At 37.6% G+C, this 23,319-nt stretch overlaps 1 protein-coding gene across 1 annotated transcript in view; it reads left to right on the forward strand.

Moving 5' to 3' along the window:
* MYO16 (myosin XVI) overlaps positions 1–23,319 on the forward strand; it is a 654,868-nt gene that overhangs the window by 413,888 nt on the left and 217,661 nt on the right. The window contains exon 22 of the mRNA XM_090257968.1: positions 8,017–8,089. Within this exon, the coding sequence (XP_090114094.1) occupies positions 8,017–8,089 (73 nt within the window). The remainder of the gene's footprint in view (positions 1–8,016; positions 8,090–23,319) is intronic.

A 23,319-nucleotide genomic window follows, 5' to 3' on the forward strand; every position in this document is an offset into this window, starting at 1 on the left:
TGCTTACTGTACTACCTGTCCATAGGTATTCAACGATAATTTATTGATTGAATTAGAAGCCAATTCCAATAGTTGATTGAGATTCCATGCAAACTTTTTTTTCTCCTGCATTCCTAGAAAGCATATTCTGGAAGTAAAACAGCCTAGATATTTGGTACATACCTCTGATTCATTTTGCCCTGGCTGGTTTAGCTCAGTGGATTGAGCGTCGGCCTGCGAGCTAAGTGTCGTTGGTTCGATCTTCCAGTCAGGGCACATCAGAGAAGGAAAACTCTGACTCCAAAAACCTCCGCTGCCTTGCGGCATACCTCTTCAGGGGAAAGGCTAAGGGAGTAAACCCCGACAGAAAATCCGGAGCCGGAGTCCCTAAGGCGGTTTGACATTGTAGTCAACACCGGCAACTCCTGCGGCGCACCTGAAGCCAAGCTGTATTGACTCCGTCTTTCCCTTGGACCCTTCAGCTGCGAAGAGAGGGGGGGTCTGCTGCATGGGCAACAGCAGACCCTCCACATCACTCTGCCCAGGCTCTGTAGCTTCAGCTTCACTGGAGAGGACACTCCAGCGTCATCGCAAGATGTCGATTCAACACGGAGGAGACAGATACCGTGTCACTCCCGAGTCGGACTGCACAGCCATTCTCGGCGGTGCAGATAGACTCTTGGGAAGCTACACCATCGTCTCTCGAGACGGACGGCTGCCGACAACTCCTGGGGAGAGTTCCCCTACCTGGTTTCTCTGTTTTCAGTCAAGATTAGACTTCTTTATAGGACCAGCAATTGGAAGTAGATTAATGCAGTTCTGCATAGAGCTTACCATCACAGGGGCTCCTGGCTCTCTTCAATGCTAATATGTGCCCTTGGACAACTTAAAACTTCACTATTTCCATCTCAGTATTCTCTATAAAATGGCATGATTACTGTACTTACCTCCTAGGGTAGTTGTTAAGGCTAAATGAGGTAAGGTATTTTAAATCCTCATAATAGTTCTTGGTACACATGTTAGCTCTAGTGTTCATCCCCATCTCTGGATTTTCTCATATATCCAGGCTAATTAATGCAATTTTCACCTCAAGGGGGTCTCCAAATAATTTTTCTCCTTAACTCCCTTTGCCACTGGGGAAGAAGTACAAGGAAGAATTGTGTTTAGGAATGATGTTGGTTTGCACAGTACCACAGAAGATAAGAGGAGATGGACAGCTACTGTGGTAAACACAGTCCCACCCATTGCCCAGCTTGTAGCTCAACTTGTTAGCAAGTGCAAGCCCTTTCCTTAATTTCTCACATGTTTTCAGAAAATGATAAACCTCAGTACTTCCTTCAGTCAAAGACTAAAGAGGAGGAACTCCCAAAAGGACGAAATGCTGGAGTCACAGCTCCCCACCCCATGGTCCTTCCACAGGCTGGAGGAAATTCAGGGAGATAAGCTGTGGAATGGACAAAATGAGCCTCCACCAAGAATGTGCATTGCCAGTTAAAAACAAAACTTATTAACTAAATTCTTCAGCATATTTGCAGCAGAGTCAGTGAATGCCCAACATCCTCAGGGACTTTGCACCACTGACCTCAGTGTTGGTCCTCTGGTCCCAAGGGTAGTGTGTCTGGACGGCCGGTCTCTCAAGCCTGGAATGCTTTTATATTTCATTCTGACCCTATCTGGGGTGCGACATGGCAGTGATCAGCTGAACAGGCTGATTCAACTCCTCATTTATCTAAGGGTATTTATGCCAAGCAGGATTTAGCTATTTCCTAAAATAACTGCATACTTAGGTAACTGTCTAGTTAATTTCCTTGCCTAGGGATTATTCAGGACAAATTCTGACTTGTACATGCCACCAGACCTCTCTGCCCAAATAAAATTAGTTTGTCCATGTTCTAAAGTAGATATCCTTTTTAATTTAGACCTTTCCCCTTCCCATATTCACACATGGAAAACAAAATCAAAACCACCAAGAATCCTTGACACTTAATATTTTGTCTTAAATAAACAGTGTTGTATATTATTAATAAGTTATTGCAAGTTAGACAGTTTTGTTAACCATCAGGAATGGCCTCAGGAGAATTCTAAGGAAGAATTTGAACTAAAACAGACCATCTCATTAATATGTTAATTTTGCCTATAGGATTGAATCCTGGTTGATCAGATGACCTCTGTCTGTTCCTCTTTGCTAGAAATTGGATGTTGAGTTAAATGCCTGTGTAATATGAGGCCAGATATCAATAAGAGAAATGACAGTAATGCTGACTGCTACATAATATGGGCACTTTGCTGGCTGCAAATTCTTGTGACTCTCCTTCCAAGGTTGCTGTTGCAAAAAGAGACACATATTTCATTCAATCATAAATGATGAGATAGATTTTTGAAAAAAATGAACACATTATGTCTGTCAGTAGTTGCAAAAGTAATCCTTAAAACACATTGAACCTGCATTTAATTTTTCCCCTGAAAATGATTTTTCCTTCCTTACCATCTTTTTTTAAATAGCATTTTAATTTTGTAACTAAATATAATTTGGAATGCAGTATCTATGAAATCTTTAAAAACCATTTAAAAGGAATGCTCTTGAAACCAAATTTATGCTGCTCTAAATTACTAATAATTTACTTTCCCCAATCTGAACCAGAATCTTTTAACATATTTTTCTCACTCACATACCTGCATAGCCTCCTTCCTCTGCTTGTCAACACAAAGTCCCCAACCTCATGAGAAGGGCAGGGACATATGCAATGACATCGTGTCCCTGGTAGCTCGTGCCCTTTTTCCTAACTCCTATCAGTATTATGTGCTGTAATCATAGGGCCGCTGCTGCCAAGGACAGCAGGGAGTCAGGCAGGTAAGTCACATATGAGATCTTGATAGAAGTTCATTGGAAGCATCCATGCTTGTGACCAGTACAGGACCTTCAGGAAGCACCCCTGCCGAGACTCCCAAGGTCAGTGGTGGATTAAGGTCAGTTTAGGCCCAGTCACAGAAGAAAATATTGGGCCCCTTAAAAAAAAGAGAGCAACAAGGAAAATAAAAATACATGTTAAGCATATTTTTAAGTAACTAAAAAATATTATGTACTACTTATGTTTTATTTCCAATAAAAATTGAATATATGTATAATATAATTAATGATAGCATAATAATTACAAAGTTTTGAACCAATAGTTGAACATATGTAAAATAATAATTATAATTAATGATAGTATACATATAATAGGAGTAATAATCAGAAATTTGAACACAAAAATCATAGAATTTTACTTGAAATTAAAATTACAAATGTGAAAATATTTAAATAAATCTTTTCTTGCTGATGTAACAACAGAAATTAATTTTATCTTAATATAATTTCAACAAAGGAAATAATTTTATTTTAATATAATTTCAACTTACCTGAATATTTATTTATATGCACAGAAAACTATTTTCAAAACCGTAAGTGAAACAAGTACATAGCCACAAACTAATTTACATCCCTGCGTATTTGCATATATTGTAAGTCTGCACTGCAGGAGAACCTTCGTAAGTTCAAAGTAGCAAATACGATTCTATTGCTCCTATAAGCAGTAGCGCAGCTGTGCGGGGCCTATGCAGTGTAGTATGTGTATAGTATGCAGCGTAGTAATGAAATAATGAAAATAAGTGAATATAAACATACTATCAGGTTTTACTGCCAATTGTAAACTTGTATGTAATTAAAACTGCACATATGAAACCAAACTTAGTGTCATTAGAAAAAAGTGTACAGTTGGGGTTTTGTGGGGCCCTTCAGAAGTCAGGGCCCAGGGCGCATGCCTAGTGCACCCACCATTAAATCCACTTCTGCCCAAGGTCCCTGCTGCACAACTCACCTCTGGACTACACTTTTCTGTGTCTCTCCTTAAGGGTACTGTTATCCCTTCCTCCACCAATAAATTACTATAAATACACAAAAGGTATAAAATTTTTTCCAGCTTTAGGTTTTACCTTATTGTTGCTCAAGAACATTTACTATGCATTCATAGTAGCATTATTTACAGTAGCCAAGTGCTGGGAATAGCCTGAGTGCCCATCAGGATATGAGTGGATCAAAAAATTGGCACATTTTGGGGTCCTGCTGCCCACTGTTACCATCTAGGCAAAATTGTAGAGGCAATAGTTTGGTGATAAAGGAAGGGAGTCTTTATTCAAAAGCAGTCACTTAAGCCTATTAAGTCAAAGCTCTAATCATTTAAGCTTATCAGTTAAGGCTAAACTCTAACACCTGGGTTCTCCAATCTTTTTCCTGTTAATTTCTGTAGAGTTAGTTTACAAACTAAAACAACATAATACACAAAAGCTACACAATTTGGAAGAATGGCAGGCTTCTGCCTCAGAGCCTGTTCCCTCTAGAACACCCAAAGAATAAACTTGCCACCCTCTGCCAGACCAGTCCGACGATCTCTTCCCTTACAAGATACCATCCCTTGAGAAATGTCCAGAGTTCCTTCCCATGCAATATACTGTCAATTGGGAAATGCAGGCAGCTGCAGCACCATCATCCAGGCATTCTTAACCCTTTGTGTGCCATTCGTAATTCAAAATTTAGATCAACATGAAAAAAAGTTATATCAATATATAACCTGAGGTACAAAAAAGAGAGCAAAACATAAAATACAAGTTATTCCATTGTTATTTACATTTATAGCCATCGAAAAAAGGGTTGCTGGGAGCGACACTGGCATCTTTGGGAAGATTTGTCAGCATCACTCACAGCGACACTGGCACTCAAAGGGTTAAGGAAGAAGAGCCTGAGAGCAAGCTTGAGAGCCACAGCCAGAGCCAGAACCCGAGAGAGAGGCAGTTCAGGAGCCAGAAAAGCTCAGGAAAGTTCATGAGCCAAAGTGCCAGTCTTCTTTTCATTTCCTACACTGCTTTCCATTGCCTCAGCAAACTCCTCCTATGGCCCCTCTTACTTCTCCCAGTGATCTTATTCATATCTCTCCATATCATATTTACACAATGGAATACTACACAACACAAAGAAAGAAGAAACTCCTACCTTTCATGACAGCATGGATGGAACTGGAGAGTATTATGCTTAGTGAAATAAGCCAGGTAGTGAAAAACAAATACTATACAATCTCACCTGTAAGAGGAACCCAATGAACAAAACAAACAAATGAGCAAAATAGAACCAGAGGCATGGAAACAAGTAATGGACTGACAGTGACCAGAGAGGAGGGGGGAGGGGAGAAAGGGGAGAAAGAAAGGGAAAGGTCTAGTCATGGAACTAGTATAAATGACCCATGGACATGGACAACAGGGAGCCGGGGGGTGGGAGCAGGGGAGGGCAACGGGGAAAATTGGGACAACTGTAAAAGAACAATAAAAAAGGCCAAAAAAAAATCAATTGAATATTTACTGGTTATAAAATAATATTGTGTTACTGTAGAAACCTTAGAAATTCAGAATAATAAAAAGAATTAAAACTATCTCTATTTCCTCTTCTCAGATTGACTGTACTTCCTTCCAGATGTTCTGGATATATAATTGGGGTCGTTCTTTATACAGAACTTATATGCTGCTTTCTATTAATTTGAGAGTTTTACTACATTAATTCATCATAGGATGCATGTCATTTAATTAATTGTATCATTAGAGTGGGTTATTTATTATTCCTTTTTGTTTAGCTACTGTAATTAAGATAACAATGAACATTCTTGTTCATAGTCTTTAATTGCATTTCTGGTAATTGTGTTAGAAGAGTTTCCTACATATGAAAGTAGTGGTTCAAATGAAATGAACATTTTAAAGCTTTTTACCATGTAACTAAATTGTTTTTTTGAGAAGGCTCTACCAATTCAAACTCTTACCAAAAGTATATGGGACTTTCTCATCTTAAGTTTTAAAATATTATTCCTTTTGCAATTTAATGACATTGACATTTTTAATATGCCTACTAGCCATTTATATTTCTTCTATTAGCCATTCTCTTCATTTGTATACCAAGTTGAAACAACTATTTTTTTGAAGCAACTTCAAGTAATTGGAGTTACACAGTATACTAGCTATTACCTTAGATCTTTATTTGCATCATCTCTAATTGTAACAATGATCTAAATGGACCCATATTACTTCATCTTAGTTTTATAGATGATGAAACTGCAGCTCTGAAATTGTAAGTGACTTGCCCAATGTTATCTAACTAAGAAGTGTTTGAATTAGGATTCCTACCCAAAATAAAACAACTCCAAAGCCTGACAAGTTTCATCACTAAGCTCCTACAAGAAAAACAGTGCAGCTCATAAGGTAAAACACACACACACACACACATAAAACAAAGCAACAAAGCATCCTTAACCTGAGCATTATTGTTACCACTGAGTGAACATCACTCCCAACATATCTTTGTGCACATCATAAAGAGAGTAGGTTGGAAAGAAGCGTGCATGGCTGGGAGATAATGTGTGACTGAGCACAAGTGTCAACAGATTGAGAAAAATCCATGAAAATGAATGAGACAATGAATTTTAAAATAATACTTACCTCTAACAATTTAATTTTATTTACATATTGATTCAGCAAAAATAATTTTTTGTATGTGTGTAATCATATTTTTAAGCATTTCCTTCTTTTCCAAAACTGAAAGCCAAAAAGGGGGGGGACTTTTTTTGTTCTAACATTTAATGATCTAATACATGTCCAGTTTATTTGGACACATAGGGTGAGGTGCAGTATAAAGCTACCTTTACGTTTTTCTTCTAAAAAACTGAATCCATTACCTGGGAACATTCATTGAATGGTTCTTCTTCCCCTCACTGCTTTATATTCTTTCTCATGTGAAGTTTATAGTAACGGCTTTTAAAATGTTCTCCCTTCTGCTTCTGAAGTTTATTTGTACCAACCACTACAAATAATCTACCATTTTGTCAAGAAAAAACAGTCATTTAAATAATATAATACAGATCTTAAAGGATCATTATTATGTAGTGACTCTGAAAATAAAATAGTTACAAAAAGAGTCAGTTGCCAATGTGGTTTTTAGTTTGGAAAAATCAAGTGGAGAAGAAACAACAGCAAAAATGTCTGTGAGCAAGAGTAGTGGTATTGAAACAATAAGCACCATAATGATGACAGGATATCACACCTACTGGCAGAAGATGAGGACAGCAGTTGCATCCTGAAGGGGTGGAAGGGTTGGGGTGTGTGTGCTCCTGGTCACCAGCATTCCAGAGTCATCATGGGGGCCTCCTTTGCAAGAAGCAACCTCACACACTCATGTGTGCTGACACCACTCTTCACAGAAGCCAGGTTGTCAGGGCTGCTGGTGCTGACCAGGTTTTCTTCCCTTTTTCATCACTCACTATGAGGGTTCTGACATCTATGACTTGAACCACCCAAGACTGGAGCAAATTTCTAGTGGTAGTTTACACGTTTACATGGGGACGAGGCAGGGTGGGGGGAGTATCCCAAGGTACTTAGATTGATTTCCTTCAATTTTACAGTCAAGTTGCATGTTCTTTCTTCTTCTTTATTTATAAGAATTCCTTTAGGAAGATCATATAATTTTTGAAGCTGAAGTATGGGATCTATCAAAGGATATGCATGTGGCTCAATTTGTCATTTACCTCATATTGTACTTATGTATGATGAAGAAATTGTTTGATTCCTGCTTGTGTAGCCTAACAAGGTACAAGTATTAGTTGGTGAGAGCCACTTAACAGGTGGACACAAATTCCTTTAGAGGAAGCAAGTCTAGTAGAAAGAGAAAGACACAAGGACTTGCAGAAAAACAAATATCAAACCACCAATGCATTGTTCCATTTTAAACTTAGAAATCTATATATGTTTGTTAATGTTCTCTGTTTGAATCAAAGTATTAAAAGAACACTTTCCCCCTAATTTTCAGAGTTTTTCATCAAACCATAAGATAATTATTTGCATGCTGATGCTTCAAATTAACAGAGATATTCTAAGTGGCCAGATATCTCTGACCTGAAAGAGCAATGAGAAGGAGGTCAGGTGAGAGCTTGAAGTATGCCTAGTCACTATTTAAATGTTTCATTTCAGCATGCAGACATTGGATATTGGAATATTGGACATCTTTGGTTTTGAGGAATTTCAAAAGAATGAATTTGAACAAGTAAGTAGGCTTTTTTTTTGAAATTTTATAAATTTTAATGTTATTCTCCCACTAATCAGCTGTTGTTAATTCAGTAGAGACTATTTGTATAATTACCTTCAAATACACAATTAAAAGAAGTACTTTGCCATCCTGTTTTGAAATTAATATCTCTGCTTCATTGACATATTCATCATTTTTGTGTGTTCTTGTAAAGAACTGGCATAATATTTTTTTTAAACAAAAGCACTTGTTTTGAAAGACAGTGCTAGATGAAGAGCTGAATTGTGCTTATGCTATTTCAACTAGGTCAGACAGACAGACGGAGAGTATCTGTATTTTAAATCAGATCTTCAGATATGTTGGCCAGAAATCAGAATGAAAATACTCTCTATGCTAAATGCTATTATTTGTAGATTAATCTTTATGTGACATGCATACATTAGACTATTGGAAAGAGGCATAGATTATTTTGAATCCACTTACAATTTAGAGCACCTTGAAAGGCACTAAATTCTTTATGTATCTTAATAGTACTGGATAAATTACTTAATCAAATTAAGTATATCTAAAAATTAAGTGTTAAAAAAAGAGTAGAAATAGAATTTGCCTTATCAGGCAGAGAAGGAAAAACAAACCTGTCAAGAGATATAGGTAGAAAGATAGGAAACCAAGGTGCACATGAAGAATTACAGTTCTACACTGCTTAGGGAGAAATATTAACATGGTAGTAACGGACAGGGGATAAAGAATTAAATGGAATGAATTTGAATCACAGTTCTATGATTTCTACTCACAGTGCTGTCTTGGCCAAGATGAATGGTCTATAATGAGCTTTGGTTTCCTAGTCTGTAAAATTAGGATTATAATAGATTTACACAGTTGTCAGATTAAGCAAAGTTACTATTACAGAGGTTCTGCTGTTTTCTAGCTCACTATACCTGTTAAAGAAATGATGGATAACTACTATTCCTGTTGTAAATGGAAACACTTGAAAAACTTTTTAAAATTCAGCTTTTTTTTTCTGAAAAGGTGGCAGAATTTTAAAAGTTTTTCAGGTGTTACCATTTACAACAGGAACAGTGGCTATCCACCACTTCAATACCATATGATCTCAGTTATATGTGGCATCTAATGAACAAATAAACTGATGAATAAAATAGAAACAGAGGCATGGACACATGGAACAGACTGACAGCTGTCGGAGGGGAGGGACATCGGGGACTGCATGAAAGAAGGTGAAGGGAATAAGCAAACAAAACACACATATACACATATACACACACATACACACACACAGACAATGTGATGATAGCCAGAGGGAAAGTGTGTGGGGGTAGGTAGAGGTGAGCAAAGGGGTAAGGGATAGGGACAGAAAGAGGCTGCTTGGGGCAGTGGGTGCATGATGCAGCGTGTATGATGTTTTGTTGAGTTGTACGCTTGAAACATGCATGTTATTGAGGACCAGTGTCACCCAGTAAATTTATTTAAAAGATAAAAAATAATTTAAAGGTGATACAGTATCCGTGAGTACTTCCTAAATCATGCTGACTCAGCTAATCTGGGGCGAATCATCCTAAATCGTGTTTTTTAGAAAATATTGCAAAAAGGCTAATATGAAATGAAACCAAAAAGACCATAGATATTTTTCTCTTTTCATAGTTTTGTATCAATGAATGAATAAGGGAAAACTTCATGGTCTTACCTATTTATTGCTTATTATAGAAAAAACAGTGATGAACACAAGGAAGAGAGAAGTTAAAAGACGGACCAGTAGTATGCACAGGTCTGCAGGATACCTCTTATAATGTAATGTGTTTCTCAGTGCAGATATTTGATTGGTATCTGGCAGCTATATCGATTCCTTACACTTTAATCTTAGAAAACATGCACACTTTCATGTCTGCAATGAGACTCACTGGATTCTCCATCACCTGCTAAGTAACATGCAGATACCACAGGTGGAATGATGTCAAGGCCTCTACTATGGGCCATGCTTTCAACACCCTTCTTCACACCCCAACACAATTATCTATCAAGTTTGGGCTGACAGCTGATATGTACAAAACATGTTACCTTCTATTAAACCTTTTTACTACAATTATCTGTAGCCCTTATTATTCTGCCTTTCTGCTACATATTTTAATGATATATTTTAGTATATATTCACAGTCTGAGACTTTATGTAATAAAGAATTGGGTTTTCTTTGTTTGTTTTTTAAGTATATTTCATTGATTATGTTGTTACAGTATCACAATTTTTCCCCCTTTGCTCCCCTCTGCCCAATAATCCCCTTCCCTCCAGCAACCCCCCCTCCCTTAGTTCATGTCCATGGCTGTGCATATAAGTTCTTAGGCTTCACTCTTTCCAATATTATTCATAACTTCCCTATGTCTATTTTATACCAACTGATTATGCTTCTTAATCCCTGCACCATTTCCCCATTTCTCTCCCTTCCCCCTCCCAACTGATAACCCTCCAAATGATACCCATACCTATGATTTTGTTCCTATTCTGGTTTGCTTAGTTGGGTTTTGTATTTACTTTTTAGATTCAGTTGTTGATAGCTGTGAGTTTTTTTTTTCATTTTAGTGTTCATAGTTTTGATCTTTTTCTTAAGTAAGTCCCTTTGACATTTCATATAATAATAGTTTGGTGATGATGAGTTCCTTAACCTTTACCTTGTCTGGGAAGCACTTTGTCTGCCCTTCCATTCTAAAAGATAGCTTTGCTGGATAGAGTAATCTTGGTTGTAAGTCCTTGCTTTTCATGACATTGAATACTTCTTGCCAGTCCCTTCTTGCCTGCAAACTTTCTTTAAAGAAGTCAGCTGATGGTCTTATAGGCACCCCTTTGTAGGTAACTCTCTTCTTTTCTCTTGTTGCTTTTAAGATTCTCTCTTTATCTTTAAACTTTGGCATTTTAATTATGATGTGTTTTGGTCTGGTCCTTTGTGGGTCTAGCTTGTTTGGAACTCTCTGTCCTTCCTGGACTCATATGTCTATTTCCTTTGCCAAATCTGGGGAGTTTTTCTTCATTATTTTCTCACATAAATTTTCCATTTCTTGCTCTTCCTCTTCTTCTTCTGGCACCCTTATGGTTCGGATGTTGACACGTTTAAAGTTGTCCCAGAGGTTTCTAAGCCTCTCCTCATTTTTTTCAATTCTTGTTTCCTCATTCTGTACTGGTTGACTGTTTTTTTTCTTCCTTATTTTCCAAATCATTGATTTGAACCCTGGTTTCCTTCCCTTCACCACTGGTTTTGTGTTGATTTTTCTTAATTTCATTTAGCATATCTTGTACTTCTTCCCTTATGTGTTTGCCATACTTAAGGATATCTGTCAAGTCTGTGAGGATTTTTATCCCCAGTGTTTTGAACTCTGCATCTGTTACATTGGCTCTCTCCTTGTTTGTTAGGTTGGCTCTCTCCTCATCGCTTAGTTCTCCCACTGAAACCTTGATCTGTTCCCTCTTTGGGGCCATACTTCTCTGTCTCCTCAACTTGACAGGCTTCCATGTTTGTTTGCCTCTGGGTCTTAGGTAGAGCAGTTGCACCTGTTATGTTGTAAGGGGTGGAACTTTAGGTATTTGTCAATACAGGGCGACCCATTTCACCACATTGTGGTGCTGTATGTGGGGGAGGGGTCTGAGAGGAAGCAATGCCACTTGCTCAGCACTTGCCCCTCTTCCAGGCACTTCTCCCACTTCCTTATGGGACTGGCACTTTTCTAGCTGTTGCCCTGGCCGTTGTTCCCAGAGTGGGTGGCTCTGTGGATATTCTAAAATTGTGGGGGCACTTTAAACAAGTGGACTCTGCTGAGAGACCAGCAGTTTCTTCCTCTACCCTAACCCCCACTGGTTTACACAGTTAGAAACAATGAGGCTTTATTTTCCCCAGCGTTGGTCCCATGAGCTGCTCGGTCTGGTCTGATGCTGGGAGTGCTCCCCAGGTGTCCCTCCTGACTTTTTAAAATGTGTGGCTGCACTTTCTGCTGGCCTGCCACTGCTGCTGCTGCTGCTGCTGCTGCTGCTGCTGCTGCTGCCACCACACTGAATCCTCTCCTCCCCAGCTCTGCCCCTCATACCTGTCTGGATGAGTATTTCTTCTTTATATCTTTGTTGGACTTCCATGCAGCTTGATTTTCTGGATCTTCTGGTTGTCACTAATTTTGAGGTAGGTGTATTCCTTCTTAGTTGTGGAGGGAGACGCAGCGTGTCTGTCTAGGCTGCCATCTGGGCTAGAAGTTGGTTTTGTTTTTTATATCCTAAGAATGAATATTAAAAATCAAAATCTAGTTTTAGACATTTATAGGTACAATATCAAGGCTAATTCTTAGGCAAATTATGAAGCAATGATATTAAGAAAACGTATATACAATATTCCATCAATTATCACGGGTATTATGTTCTAGACACCCCCCCACCCCCGCGATAGGTGAAAATCCACGAAGTAGGAACCTTACATTTATTTTAGTATTTATATATATTTTAAGGGTTTATAAACCTTTCCCACACTCTTATAAACCATTCCCAGTTCCTTATTAACCTTTCCCACACTTTTATAAACTCTACTTATGTTCTTAAACATATTCTACACTCTTAAACCTATGTAACTTTAACAACGTACCACAAAATCCCGCGATATAGTGAAATATCTGTGATAAATAAATATAATAATTTTATAAATCCCATGATATAGTGAGGCTACGATAATGAACCATGATATAGAGAGGGACTACTATATATATATATATATATATATATATATATATATATATAAATTTTTCTTAGCAGTTTTGCTTGACTGTTGTGTAAAATAGTAACTAGAAGACATTTAGAAGATAAAATTATTTTCTTTGTGATGAATCCAAAACTAATTTTTCAGTGGACTTAGCAAATTCCTAAATTTGCATGAGAACTTTTTAAAGGCCATTGATTTTCATGATACATTCTAGATTCTTGGGTTGCTAATCAAACATGAACTTCCTCACTTTTTATCCCATTGAAAACTTTAAGAGAAATGTTTAACAAACCAATATTATATTCAGATTCAAACCCAAAAGAATATATTGCATTTATAAGTATTTATTTTATTTATTTTTGAGCTTTTTGGCCCACTGATTAGCTGTTAACCAGAATGTCAACTTTTATAGGGTTGAAGTTGTATTTGGTGCAGCATTTTGTGTATAATATAACCTTAACAAATGTGTTTAATATTGAAATTTTAAGAATAAATGCATAAGAAAAAAAATTTCACAGGTGTTTCCTAGTGGTTCTACTTGCTGAGGAATAAATACATGAAGTTATTAACAACTGTTTATTCATAAGAAACCTGACAAATGTTTAGAAAAGGGGAAAATTGGGGGCTGTATTGAGGCACACTAAAACATCAACATCTCCAACCTTGCTATCCCCAAGTAGCTCTAAAAGATTTTATGGATGGTTGTCATCCTTTAGATATGAATTTGTCTCAGCTCATAGAAATTCCTAATCCAATTTTCTTTTACTTTTAATTAATAATTTATCTTCCAAGCTATTTCATACATTATAATAAATACCATATTTAGAGTAAAAATATCATATATGTAACTCAACTATAGTTTGATGATTCAGTAGAAAGAGGCAATCTAAAATCTGAATCTCAAAATACATATTGAGTGGCTCTGGATCTGCTACCCTGATTAATTAAATAACTACATTATTATCAGCTCTCTCTGTTAGGTAATAGCTAAACTTTATAAACTCTTTTATTATTAAACTCTTTTATTATTAAAATTGATCTCTAGCACTGTAAAAACATCTCCTAAGTCATTGACAAGAAAGCCTCTCTAGCTGATTCTTCAGCATTACCCAGTCAGTGAATCCAAGTTTATAATGCCTAATAAGTAGGAAAATAAACAAGATAAGGGTACCTTCTTACACATTGCAATGCTAATGATGTTAGAAAAGAGATAGCAATTCGAGGCAAAAAGTATAAAGGAGAGCTAAAGATATTTCTACTTCCAGAAATGATCATATATTTAGAAAACTGAAACGAATAAATGAAAACATTATTATAATGAGAGAACTTGATAAGTTGTTAAATTAGCATGTAAAACCAATTACTTTTATATTTAAAAAAAATACCTTTCTGGAAGGCAGAATGGAAAAGAAGACAACCTTATCCAAAATAAATAAATAGCCTAAATGAGGGAATCTGTAAAATGCTCCTGAAAGTCAAATGATTACACTTAAACACACGGAAAGACACACTGCACTTTTAGAGAGAAAGACTTAATATTATAAAGATGCTGATTCTCTTTACGTTAATTTGTAAATCTAACTTGATGCAATCCTACTGCAAATAAATGAAGAATGGATGACAGAATCAGAGCAACTCAATTTTGCAGCTCCTAGCCATGGCTGGTTTGGCTCAGTGGACTGAGTGCTGGCCTGTGAACAAAGGCTCACTGGTTCAATTCCCAGTTAGGGTAAATGCCTGGGTTGCAGGCCAGATCCCCAGTTAGGGGTGCATGAGAGGCAACCACACATTGATGTTTCTCTCTCTCTCTTTCTCCCTTCCCCTCTCTCTAAAAACAAATCAATTTTGCAGCTCCTAAGAAGTAATGAATCTAGGCAATGAATATAAGTCATTATTAACGTTATCAAAAGAGTGACAACATGCACAAGATGTGTATCAAGTGGTCTTGCCAAGAAAGAAAGAAAAGAGAGGGAGGGAGGGAGAGGGGAAGTAGGCGGGAGGAAGGAAATTTAAAAAACCTGAATATAATGAAGTTTTTTGACCTAACTACTAATTAACAGGAACAGAAGCCAGAGGAACATGTTAAAATAAACCAGGGGTGCACTGTGCAAAATCCAGAATGTGGAAATCTTCAGGGTAAATGACCTGACTTTTTCAACATAGAAAATGCAAGGATAGAGAGAGAAGATGGCGGAGGAATGAGGGAAGGTTGCACTTTTGGGCTCTTAAGACCCGTCTGTAGTTTGGACTAATTGCAGACAGAACATCTCAGTGAGCAGCAGGACACTGGCAGGAGTTGAGTGTTGGCACTGCTGGATTAGAGAAAAACCATCTGGGAACAACCTGTTTAGTGAGGATAGCAGAGGAAAAAGAGACGAGACGAAATTCCTGACTGGGGTGGTTGCCTGAGCTGTGGCTGGAAGTACACAAAGGCTTTTTGGCAACCACAGGTTTCCCCAGAGAGGAGTCAGGAGGAAAGCAGATCTCTGCCCACTGGCAGAGACGGGACTTGACTAGGTGGCATTGTCACTGAAGGACAGGAGACAGCGTACTGCTGTGCAAGTGAGAATGTAATTTTCCTTTATATTTTTCTCTTGTGGACTGCAGAGAGGGGTGGAAAGTTTAGGGGTGGTAGGACATTCTTGAGGAGCACAGGTGCCAAGGTGTACTCATCCACTCCCCAACCCTCCCCTTGGGTCGCACTGGTGCGCTTACGGAAGTGCCCTCATTCACTGGCCCAGGTGCGCAGAGCCACGAGTCCAGGTGCCCCTCAGACACACCCCAACAAACATAAGATCAGTGCCCCAACGGGCACAGGGGGGGCCCACTGAACACGCAGAATACCGTGCGCAGACACCCCTGGCCAGCTCCAGTGGGTGCCAGGCCGGAACGCAGACCACTTGCTCAGGCTCTGCTTGTGCCCGCCCAGGCCAGTGAGGGAACAATGGGCGGCTGTGGCGTGGGAACAGCAGGCAGCAGCGACTCACAGACGCTCACTTCCACTGTGCACAAGTGTCCGGGGCCCCACCCTAAGAGGCCAGAGATCAACTCCGGAAACATGGCTTGGCAAGACTGAGGCTAGCTCTCGGGCTGCCTTGCTTGCGCACAGGCCTGAGAGCACGGAAGCACCTCAGCAGGCTTCAATATGCACCAATCGCTCACTTCCACTGTGCCCAAGTGTCTGGGGCCCCACCCCGGGAGGCCAGAGACCATCTCTGGGAGTGCGGCTTGGCGGAACTGAGGCAGGCTCTCGGCCACCCTGTGCGCACAGGGTCTCACGTGCAAACGCACCTCGGCTAGCTCTAGCGGGCGCCAAAGGAGCACGCCATCCTGGCCACCGCGGGCGCACACTGCTGCTGCAAGGAACAAGAACCTCTGACCCACCACATTAGACCAGCTGGGGATGCAGAAAAAGAAGAGGGCACATGAAGGCTGAACTGAGTAAAAACATTCTTTTTTTTTTTTTTCTCTTTCTTAAAAAAGGGAAAAAAGAAGAGAAAAGAGGAAGGGAAAAAAACTTTTTTTCTCTAATTTGTTTCAAATAATCTCTCCTCGTCCTTCCTCTTTAATCGTTGTTTATTTGTTTGTGTGTCTAGTTTAGCCTCCCTTTCACTCTAAATAAATAGAATATAATTACTATATAAATCCAATACTATACAATCCCACTTTCTTACTATATTCTGCATTCTTCCACCCTTTTCTTCTATTGTTATTAACATACAATGTAAATATTACCTACTGTCTTGCATAGTCTCAACTATTATTAATCTATCATCCCCTCTCTCAAAAATCATATTTTTTCTCCCTAAAAACAACTCTAATCTATTCTTTCTATAGTATAAAAGCTCTAATCTCTCTACATTTATATTAATACTGGCTCATTGGCTGATGATAGTGGGATAGAGGGTGGAGGATATTTTTGAGGGTGTGGGTCTCCTGCCTGGGCTGTGTGTTTATGTTTGTAACAGCATCTCCACAAAAGAACTCAAGACCAAGTGGACAGAGTGACTCTCAATCAACTAGCCAGAAGGAAGATCCTGCCAAAGAGCATCTGAAATATAACTAGACAGCATAAACAAATAAAATAAAGGATAACCCAAGAACATCAGGCTCAGGAGATCAAAGAGACTGCACCACTGAAACCCCCAGATCTCCTATAAAGAATCTCATACCACAAAGGTGAGAAGTCAACGCAGACAAACCCAAAAAATAAAAACAAACAAGAAGAATCCAACATGGTAAGATGCAGAAATAACCTCTCAATGAAAAGAAAAGAGGAATCCCCAGAAACAGAGATAGATGAAATAGACAGAGCCCAAATGTTGGACACAGAATTCAATACAATGGTGGTGAAAAAGCTCAATATACTCAACAACCTTAAAAACAACTATGACAACCTCCAAGGAAGTTGCCAGCAGCTCCAAGAAAATTGCAAGGTACTTGCAGAGAACTACACCAGCATAAAAAAAGACATAGAAACTATCAACAAGAACCAGGAAGAAATGAAGAATTCAATCTCTGAATTGAAAAACACAGTAGAATAAGTCAAAAGCAGACTAAACGAAGCAGAGGATTGGGTTAGTGAGTTGGAAGATAATGTAGAGAAAAATTCCCAGACAATACAGCAAAATGAAAAAAGATTGAAAATGTACAAAGAAGAAATAAGGGAATTACAGGATAGAATAAGGAAAAACAGTATCAGAATGATGGGAATTAAAGAGGGATCAGAAGAACAAGGAATAGAAAAACTGATAGGAGAACTAGTGACAGAAAATTTTCCCAACCTCATGAGAGAAAAAGTTATACAAGTTCAGGAAGCACAGAGTTTCAATGAAGAGGAACCCCCAAAAACTCACTCCAAGGCACATCATAATTAAAATGGCAACATTTCAAGACAAAGAGAGAATCCTAAAAGCAGCAAGAGAAAAACAGCAAATAACATACAGGGGAGCTCCGATAAGGCTATCGACCAATTTCTCAACAGAAACACTACAAGCCAGAACGGAATGGTCAAAAATATTTCAAGCAATGAAAAACAAAGGCCTACAACCAAGAATACTCTACCCAGCAAGGCTCTCATTCAAAATGGAAGGTGAAATAAGGAGTTTCTCAGACAAAGGAAGACGAAAAGAATACATCTCCACCAAACCAGCATTGCAAGAGATGCTAAAGGGAATGTTCAAAGAAAAAAGAAGAAAAAAAGAGGAGAGAAACAAGGGAACGAAGGGAAATGAATAAATGCATGTCAATAATAACCTTAAATGTAAATGGGTTAAATGCTCCAATTAAAAGCCATAGGGTAACGATATGGATAAGAAAACAGGACCCACATATTTGCTGTCACAAGAAGCACACCTCAAAACAAAAAATTTACATAGATTGAAAGTAATGGGATATAAAAAAAATATTCCAAGCAAATGGACCTGAAAAAAAAAGCCGGGGTAGCAGTCCTCATATCAGACAAAACGGATTTCAAAGCAAGGGCAATAAAAAGAGACAAAGAAGGACATTTCATAATATTTAAACGAACAATCCATCAAGAAGATATAACACTGATAAACATATATGCACCAAGCATAGGAACACTCAAATACATAAAGCAAATACTAGACGACCACAAGAAGGGCATTAACAACAACACAGTCATAGTAGGGGACTTCAACACTCCATTATCAACAATAGACAGATCATCGAAGAAAAGAGACACCAAGGATATACAGGCATTGAACAACACACTAAACCACATGGACTTAACTTATATATATAACTTTCCACCTAAAAGAAACAAAATATACATTCTTTTCAAATGTACATGGGATATTTTCAAAGATAGACCACATGACAGGACACAAAACAAGCCTCAACAAATTCAAGAAAATTGAAATTATATCAAGCATCTTTTCAGACCACAGTGTCTTGAAACAAAAAATCAACCTCAGAGAAAAAAATCAAAGACACCCAAACTCATGGAGAATGAATAACATACTATTAAATAATGAATGGGTTAACAATGACATGAAAAAAGAAATCAAGAAATTTCTAGAAGCTAATGATAATGAACACACAGCAGCCCAAAACCTATGGGACACAACAAAAGCAGTCCTAAGCCGGAAGTTCATAGCAATATAGGCATATCTGAAAAGGATAGAAGAATCTCAAATAAAAAACCTAACCCTAAAGCTACAAGAACTAGAACAACAAAAACAAACAAAGCCTAGGGCAAAAAGAAGGAAGGAAATCATCAAGATCAGAGCAGAATTAAATGACATAGAGACTAAACAAACAAGCCAAAAGATCAACAAAACTAGGAGCTGGTTATTCGAAAAAATAAACAAAATTGACAAGCCTCTAGTCAGGCTCATCAAGAAAAAAAGAGAGAAGACCCAAATAAACATATTCAGAAATGAAAGGAGAAATCACAACTGATACCACAGAAATGCAAACAATAGTAAGAAATTACTACAAACAACTGTATGGCAAGAAATTTGACAACCTAGAAGAAATGGACAAATTTCTAGATACATATAACCTTCCAAAACTGAATCAAGAAGAAGTAGAAAGTCTCAACAGACCAATAACAAAGAAGGAAATTGAAACAGTAATCAAAAATCTACCTGCACACAAAAGCCCTGGACTGGATGGCTTCACAGGCAAATTTTACAAAACATTTAGGGAAGAATTAACTCCTACCCTCCTCAAACTATCCCAAAAAATCCAAGAAGAGGGAAAAATCTCAAACTCTTTCTATGAAGCCAGTATTACCCTAATTCCAAAACCAGGTCAAGACACAAGAAAGAAAGAAAAATACAGGCTAATATCACTGATGAACATAGATGCTAAAATCCGCAATAAAATATTGGCAAACAGCATCCAGCAATACATCAAAAAGATCATACACCACGATCAGGTGGGATTCATCCCAGTGATGCAAGGATGGTTTAATATTCGCAAATCAATAAATATAATACATTACCTAAACAAAATGAAAGACAAAAATCACATAATCACATCAATAGATGCAGAAAAAGCATTTGATACAGTACAACACCCATTTATGATGAAAACACTCAGCAAAATGGGAATAGAGGGAGCATACCTTAACATAATTAAGGCTATATATGAAAAGCATGAAGCCAACATCATACTCAATGGACAAAAACTGAAAGCATTCCCCCTGAAATCAGAAACTAGACAAGGCTGTCCACTCTCTCCACTTCTATTCAATATACTGTTGGAAGTCCTAGCCACAGCAATCAGACAAGAAAAATAAATAAAAGCCGTACAAATTAGTAAAGAAGAAGTAAAACTATCATTGTATGCAGATGACATGATAGTATACACAGAAAACCCTATAAACTCCACTAAAAGACTACTCGATATAATAAGTGAATTTAGCAAAATAGCGGGATACAAAATAAATATACAGAAATCTAAGGCATTTCTGTACACCAACAATAAAATATCAGAGACAGAGACAAAAAAGAAAATACCATTTACTATAGCAGCAAGAAAAATAATATACCTAGGAGTAAACTTAACCAAAGAGATAAAAGACCCGTACTCTGAAAATTATGTAACATTGAAGAAAGAAATTAAGGAAGATACAAATAAATGGAAACAAATACCATGTTCTTGGATGGGAAGAATCAACATCATCAAAATGGCCATACTACCCAAAGCAATTTACAGATTCAATGCAATCCCTATTAAAATACCAATGACATATTTCACAGACATAGAACAAATACTCCAAAAATTCATATGGAACCAAAAAAGACCCTGAATAGCAAAAGCAATCTTGAGACAAAAGAACACAGGAGGAGGAATCACAACACCAGATATCAAACAATACTACAAAGCCACTGTGATCAAAACAGTCTGTTACTGGCATAAGAATAGATATATAGATCAGTGGAACAGAATAGAGAGTCCAGAAATAAACCCAGGCCTCTATGGTCAACTAATATTTGATAAAGGAGGAAGGAACATAAAATGGAGTGAGAAGAGCCTCTTTAACAAATGGTGCTGGGAGAACTGGACAGGGACTTGCAAAAAAATGAAACTAGACCACCAACTTACACCACACACAAGAATAAACTCAAGATGGATCAAAGACTTAAATGTAAGCCATGACACCATAAAAGTCCTAGAGGAAAACATAGGCAGGAAAATTTCAGATATCTCACGTAACAATATCTTCACGGATACATCTCCTAAGGCAAGAGAAATAAAGGAAAAAATAAACAAATGGGATTACATCAAACTAGTGAGTTTCTGCTCAGCAAAAGAAAACATCAGCAAGATGAAAAGGAAACCAACCATATGGGAAAACGTATTTGCCAATGACATCACAGACAGAGGACTGATTTCTAAAATATATAAAGAGTGTATATGACTCAACATCAAGAAAACAAACCACTCAATTAAAAAAATAGGCAAAGGACCTGAACAAACACTTCTCTGAAGAGAACATACAGAAGGTCCATAGACACATGAAAAAATGCTCAACATCATTAGCCATCAGGGAGATGCAAATAAAAACCACAATGAGATACCATTTTACACCAGTCAGAATTGCTATCATCAACAAATCAACAAACAACAAGTGCTGGCGAGGATGTGGAGAAACGGAAACCCTACTGCACTGTTGGTGGGAATGCAGACTGGTGCAGCCACTAGAAAACAGTATGGAATTACCTCAAAAAACTAAAAATGGAACTGCCTTTTGAACCAGCTATTCCACTACTAGGATTATACCCAAAAACTCCTAAAACACTAATTCAAAAGAACTTATGCACCCCTATGTTCATTGCAGCACTGTTTACAATAGCTAAGTGCTGGAAACAGCCTAAGTGCCCATCTGTAGATGAGTGGATCAAAAAACTGTGGTACATTTACACAATGGAATACTATGTAGCAGAAAGAAAGAAGGAACTCCTGCCATTTGCAACAACATGGATGGAACTAGAGAGAATTATGCTTAGTGAAATAAGCCAGGCAAAGAAAGAAAAATACCATATGATATCACCTAATACAGGAAACTAAAGAACAACACAAACAAAGGAACTAAATAGAACAAAGAGCAGAATAGCAGTCAATAGGGGGGAGGGGGGAGGGAGAGAAGGGGGATAAGTAAGGGAATGGTTCAGTCAAAGAACATGTATAAGTGACTCATGGACATGGACAACGGGGAGGGATATGATTGTGGGAGAAGGGGTGGGCTGGGTGGGGAAGAGAAATGGGGGGACATGGGACGACTGTAATTGAAAAGCCAAAAAATAAAAAAAAAGTAAAAAATATTTTTTAAATGTTACAATAAAAATAAAAAAGAAAATGCAAGGATAGAAATGTCAAAGCAGAAGGGTGACCTGTAGATTGAAAGAGATGTAAGAGATACATAAGTTAGTTAAATATTTGGACCTTATGTGGATCCTAAGTTGCTTAAGTATAGAAAAATTATGAGTTAATGAATGTAATGTGAAATCTAGATATTTGATAAATTAAGAAATTATTGATAGGAATTGAATGTGATAAAGGTAATGTGGATGTATTTTTAAGTTTTTATATCTTAGGAATTATATTAAGATATTTGCAGTTAAATGACAATAAGAATTGCTTCAGATGAGCCTCGTTTTGAGGGTAATACGGAAATGGATAAAACAAAATTGACATGAGTTGGTAATTGTTTATAAGTGTAGACATTGGTTGATGGTAGATAGAGGTTCTCTTCACTGTTGAATATGTTTTAAATTCTCCATAATATGTTATTGTAAATAAGTGACCTTCCCCAAATAAGGGCAGAGGAAAGAAAGGCTCTACAGTAATAGGAAATTTAAAGAAGGCAAAATAACTATAAAATCTTAAAACTGAAACAGATCAAAAGAAATACTGTCCTTCACCAACACTCTACACCTGCCATTTTATAGACAATGAGCCCAAATTGGGAATCACTGGTTTGTTGGGAAAAAAGCACATAGTAGTCTCAAAAGCCACAAGGAATTCTAAAAAGAAAGTTGGAGATTCACAGAACACTTTGGCACCGTAAAGGCCCTGAAAAGTCCTACAGAGAAACTCATTAGCTTAGCTCAATGTTTCTCCAGTAGGTTTCTGTTTTCTTGTTTTTTAGACAATAGTAATGGACATCTTATACAATTAGTGTTTTTCTGGATATATTTGAAAAATACTGAATATCTGAAAACCAACATCATCATTCTCTCTCATATATAAAAATATATGACATATATATGTGTGTGTAGATATAATATATTAATTGATGTGCAAATCAGTTAATGGATGGTGTGTGCTCTTTTCTGTCATCTATCTTAGTGCATTCAACCATTTCTACATATTAGAATCACCTGGAAAGCTTCTAAAATATATCAATGCCTGGGCCCACTCTGATTTAATTGGTTTGGGGTCAGACTCAGACATTAGCCTTCTTAAAAAAGCCACCAGTTAATTCCAGTGTGCAGGACTGCAAATCACTGTCTAACGCCTGGGGCTATGCCT

Source organism: Furipterus horrens, unplaced genomic scaffold, assembly GCF_987537825.1.
Source record: "Furipterus horrens unplaced genomic scaffold, mFurHor1.1.pri manual_scaffold_12, whole genome shotgun sequence".
Classification (NCBI taxonomy): Eukaryota; Metazoa; Chordata; class Mammalia; order Chiroptera; family Furipteridae; genus Furipterus; species Furipterus horrens.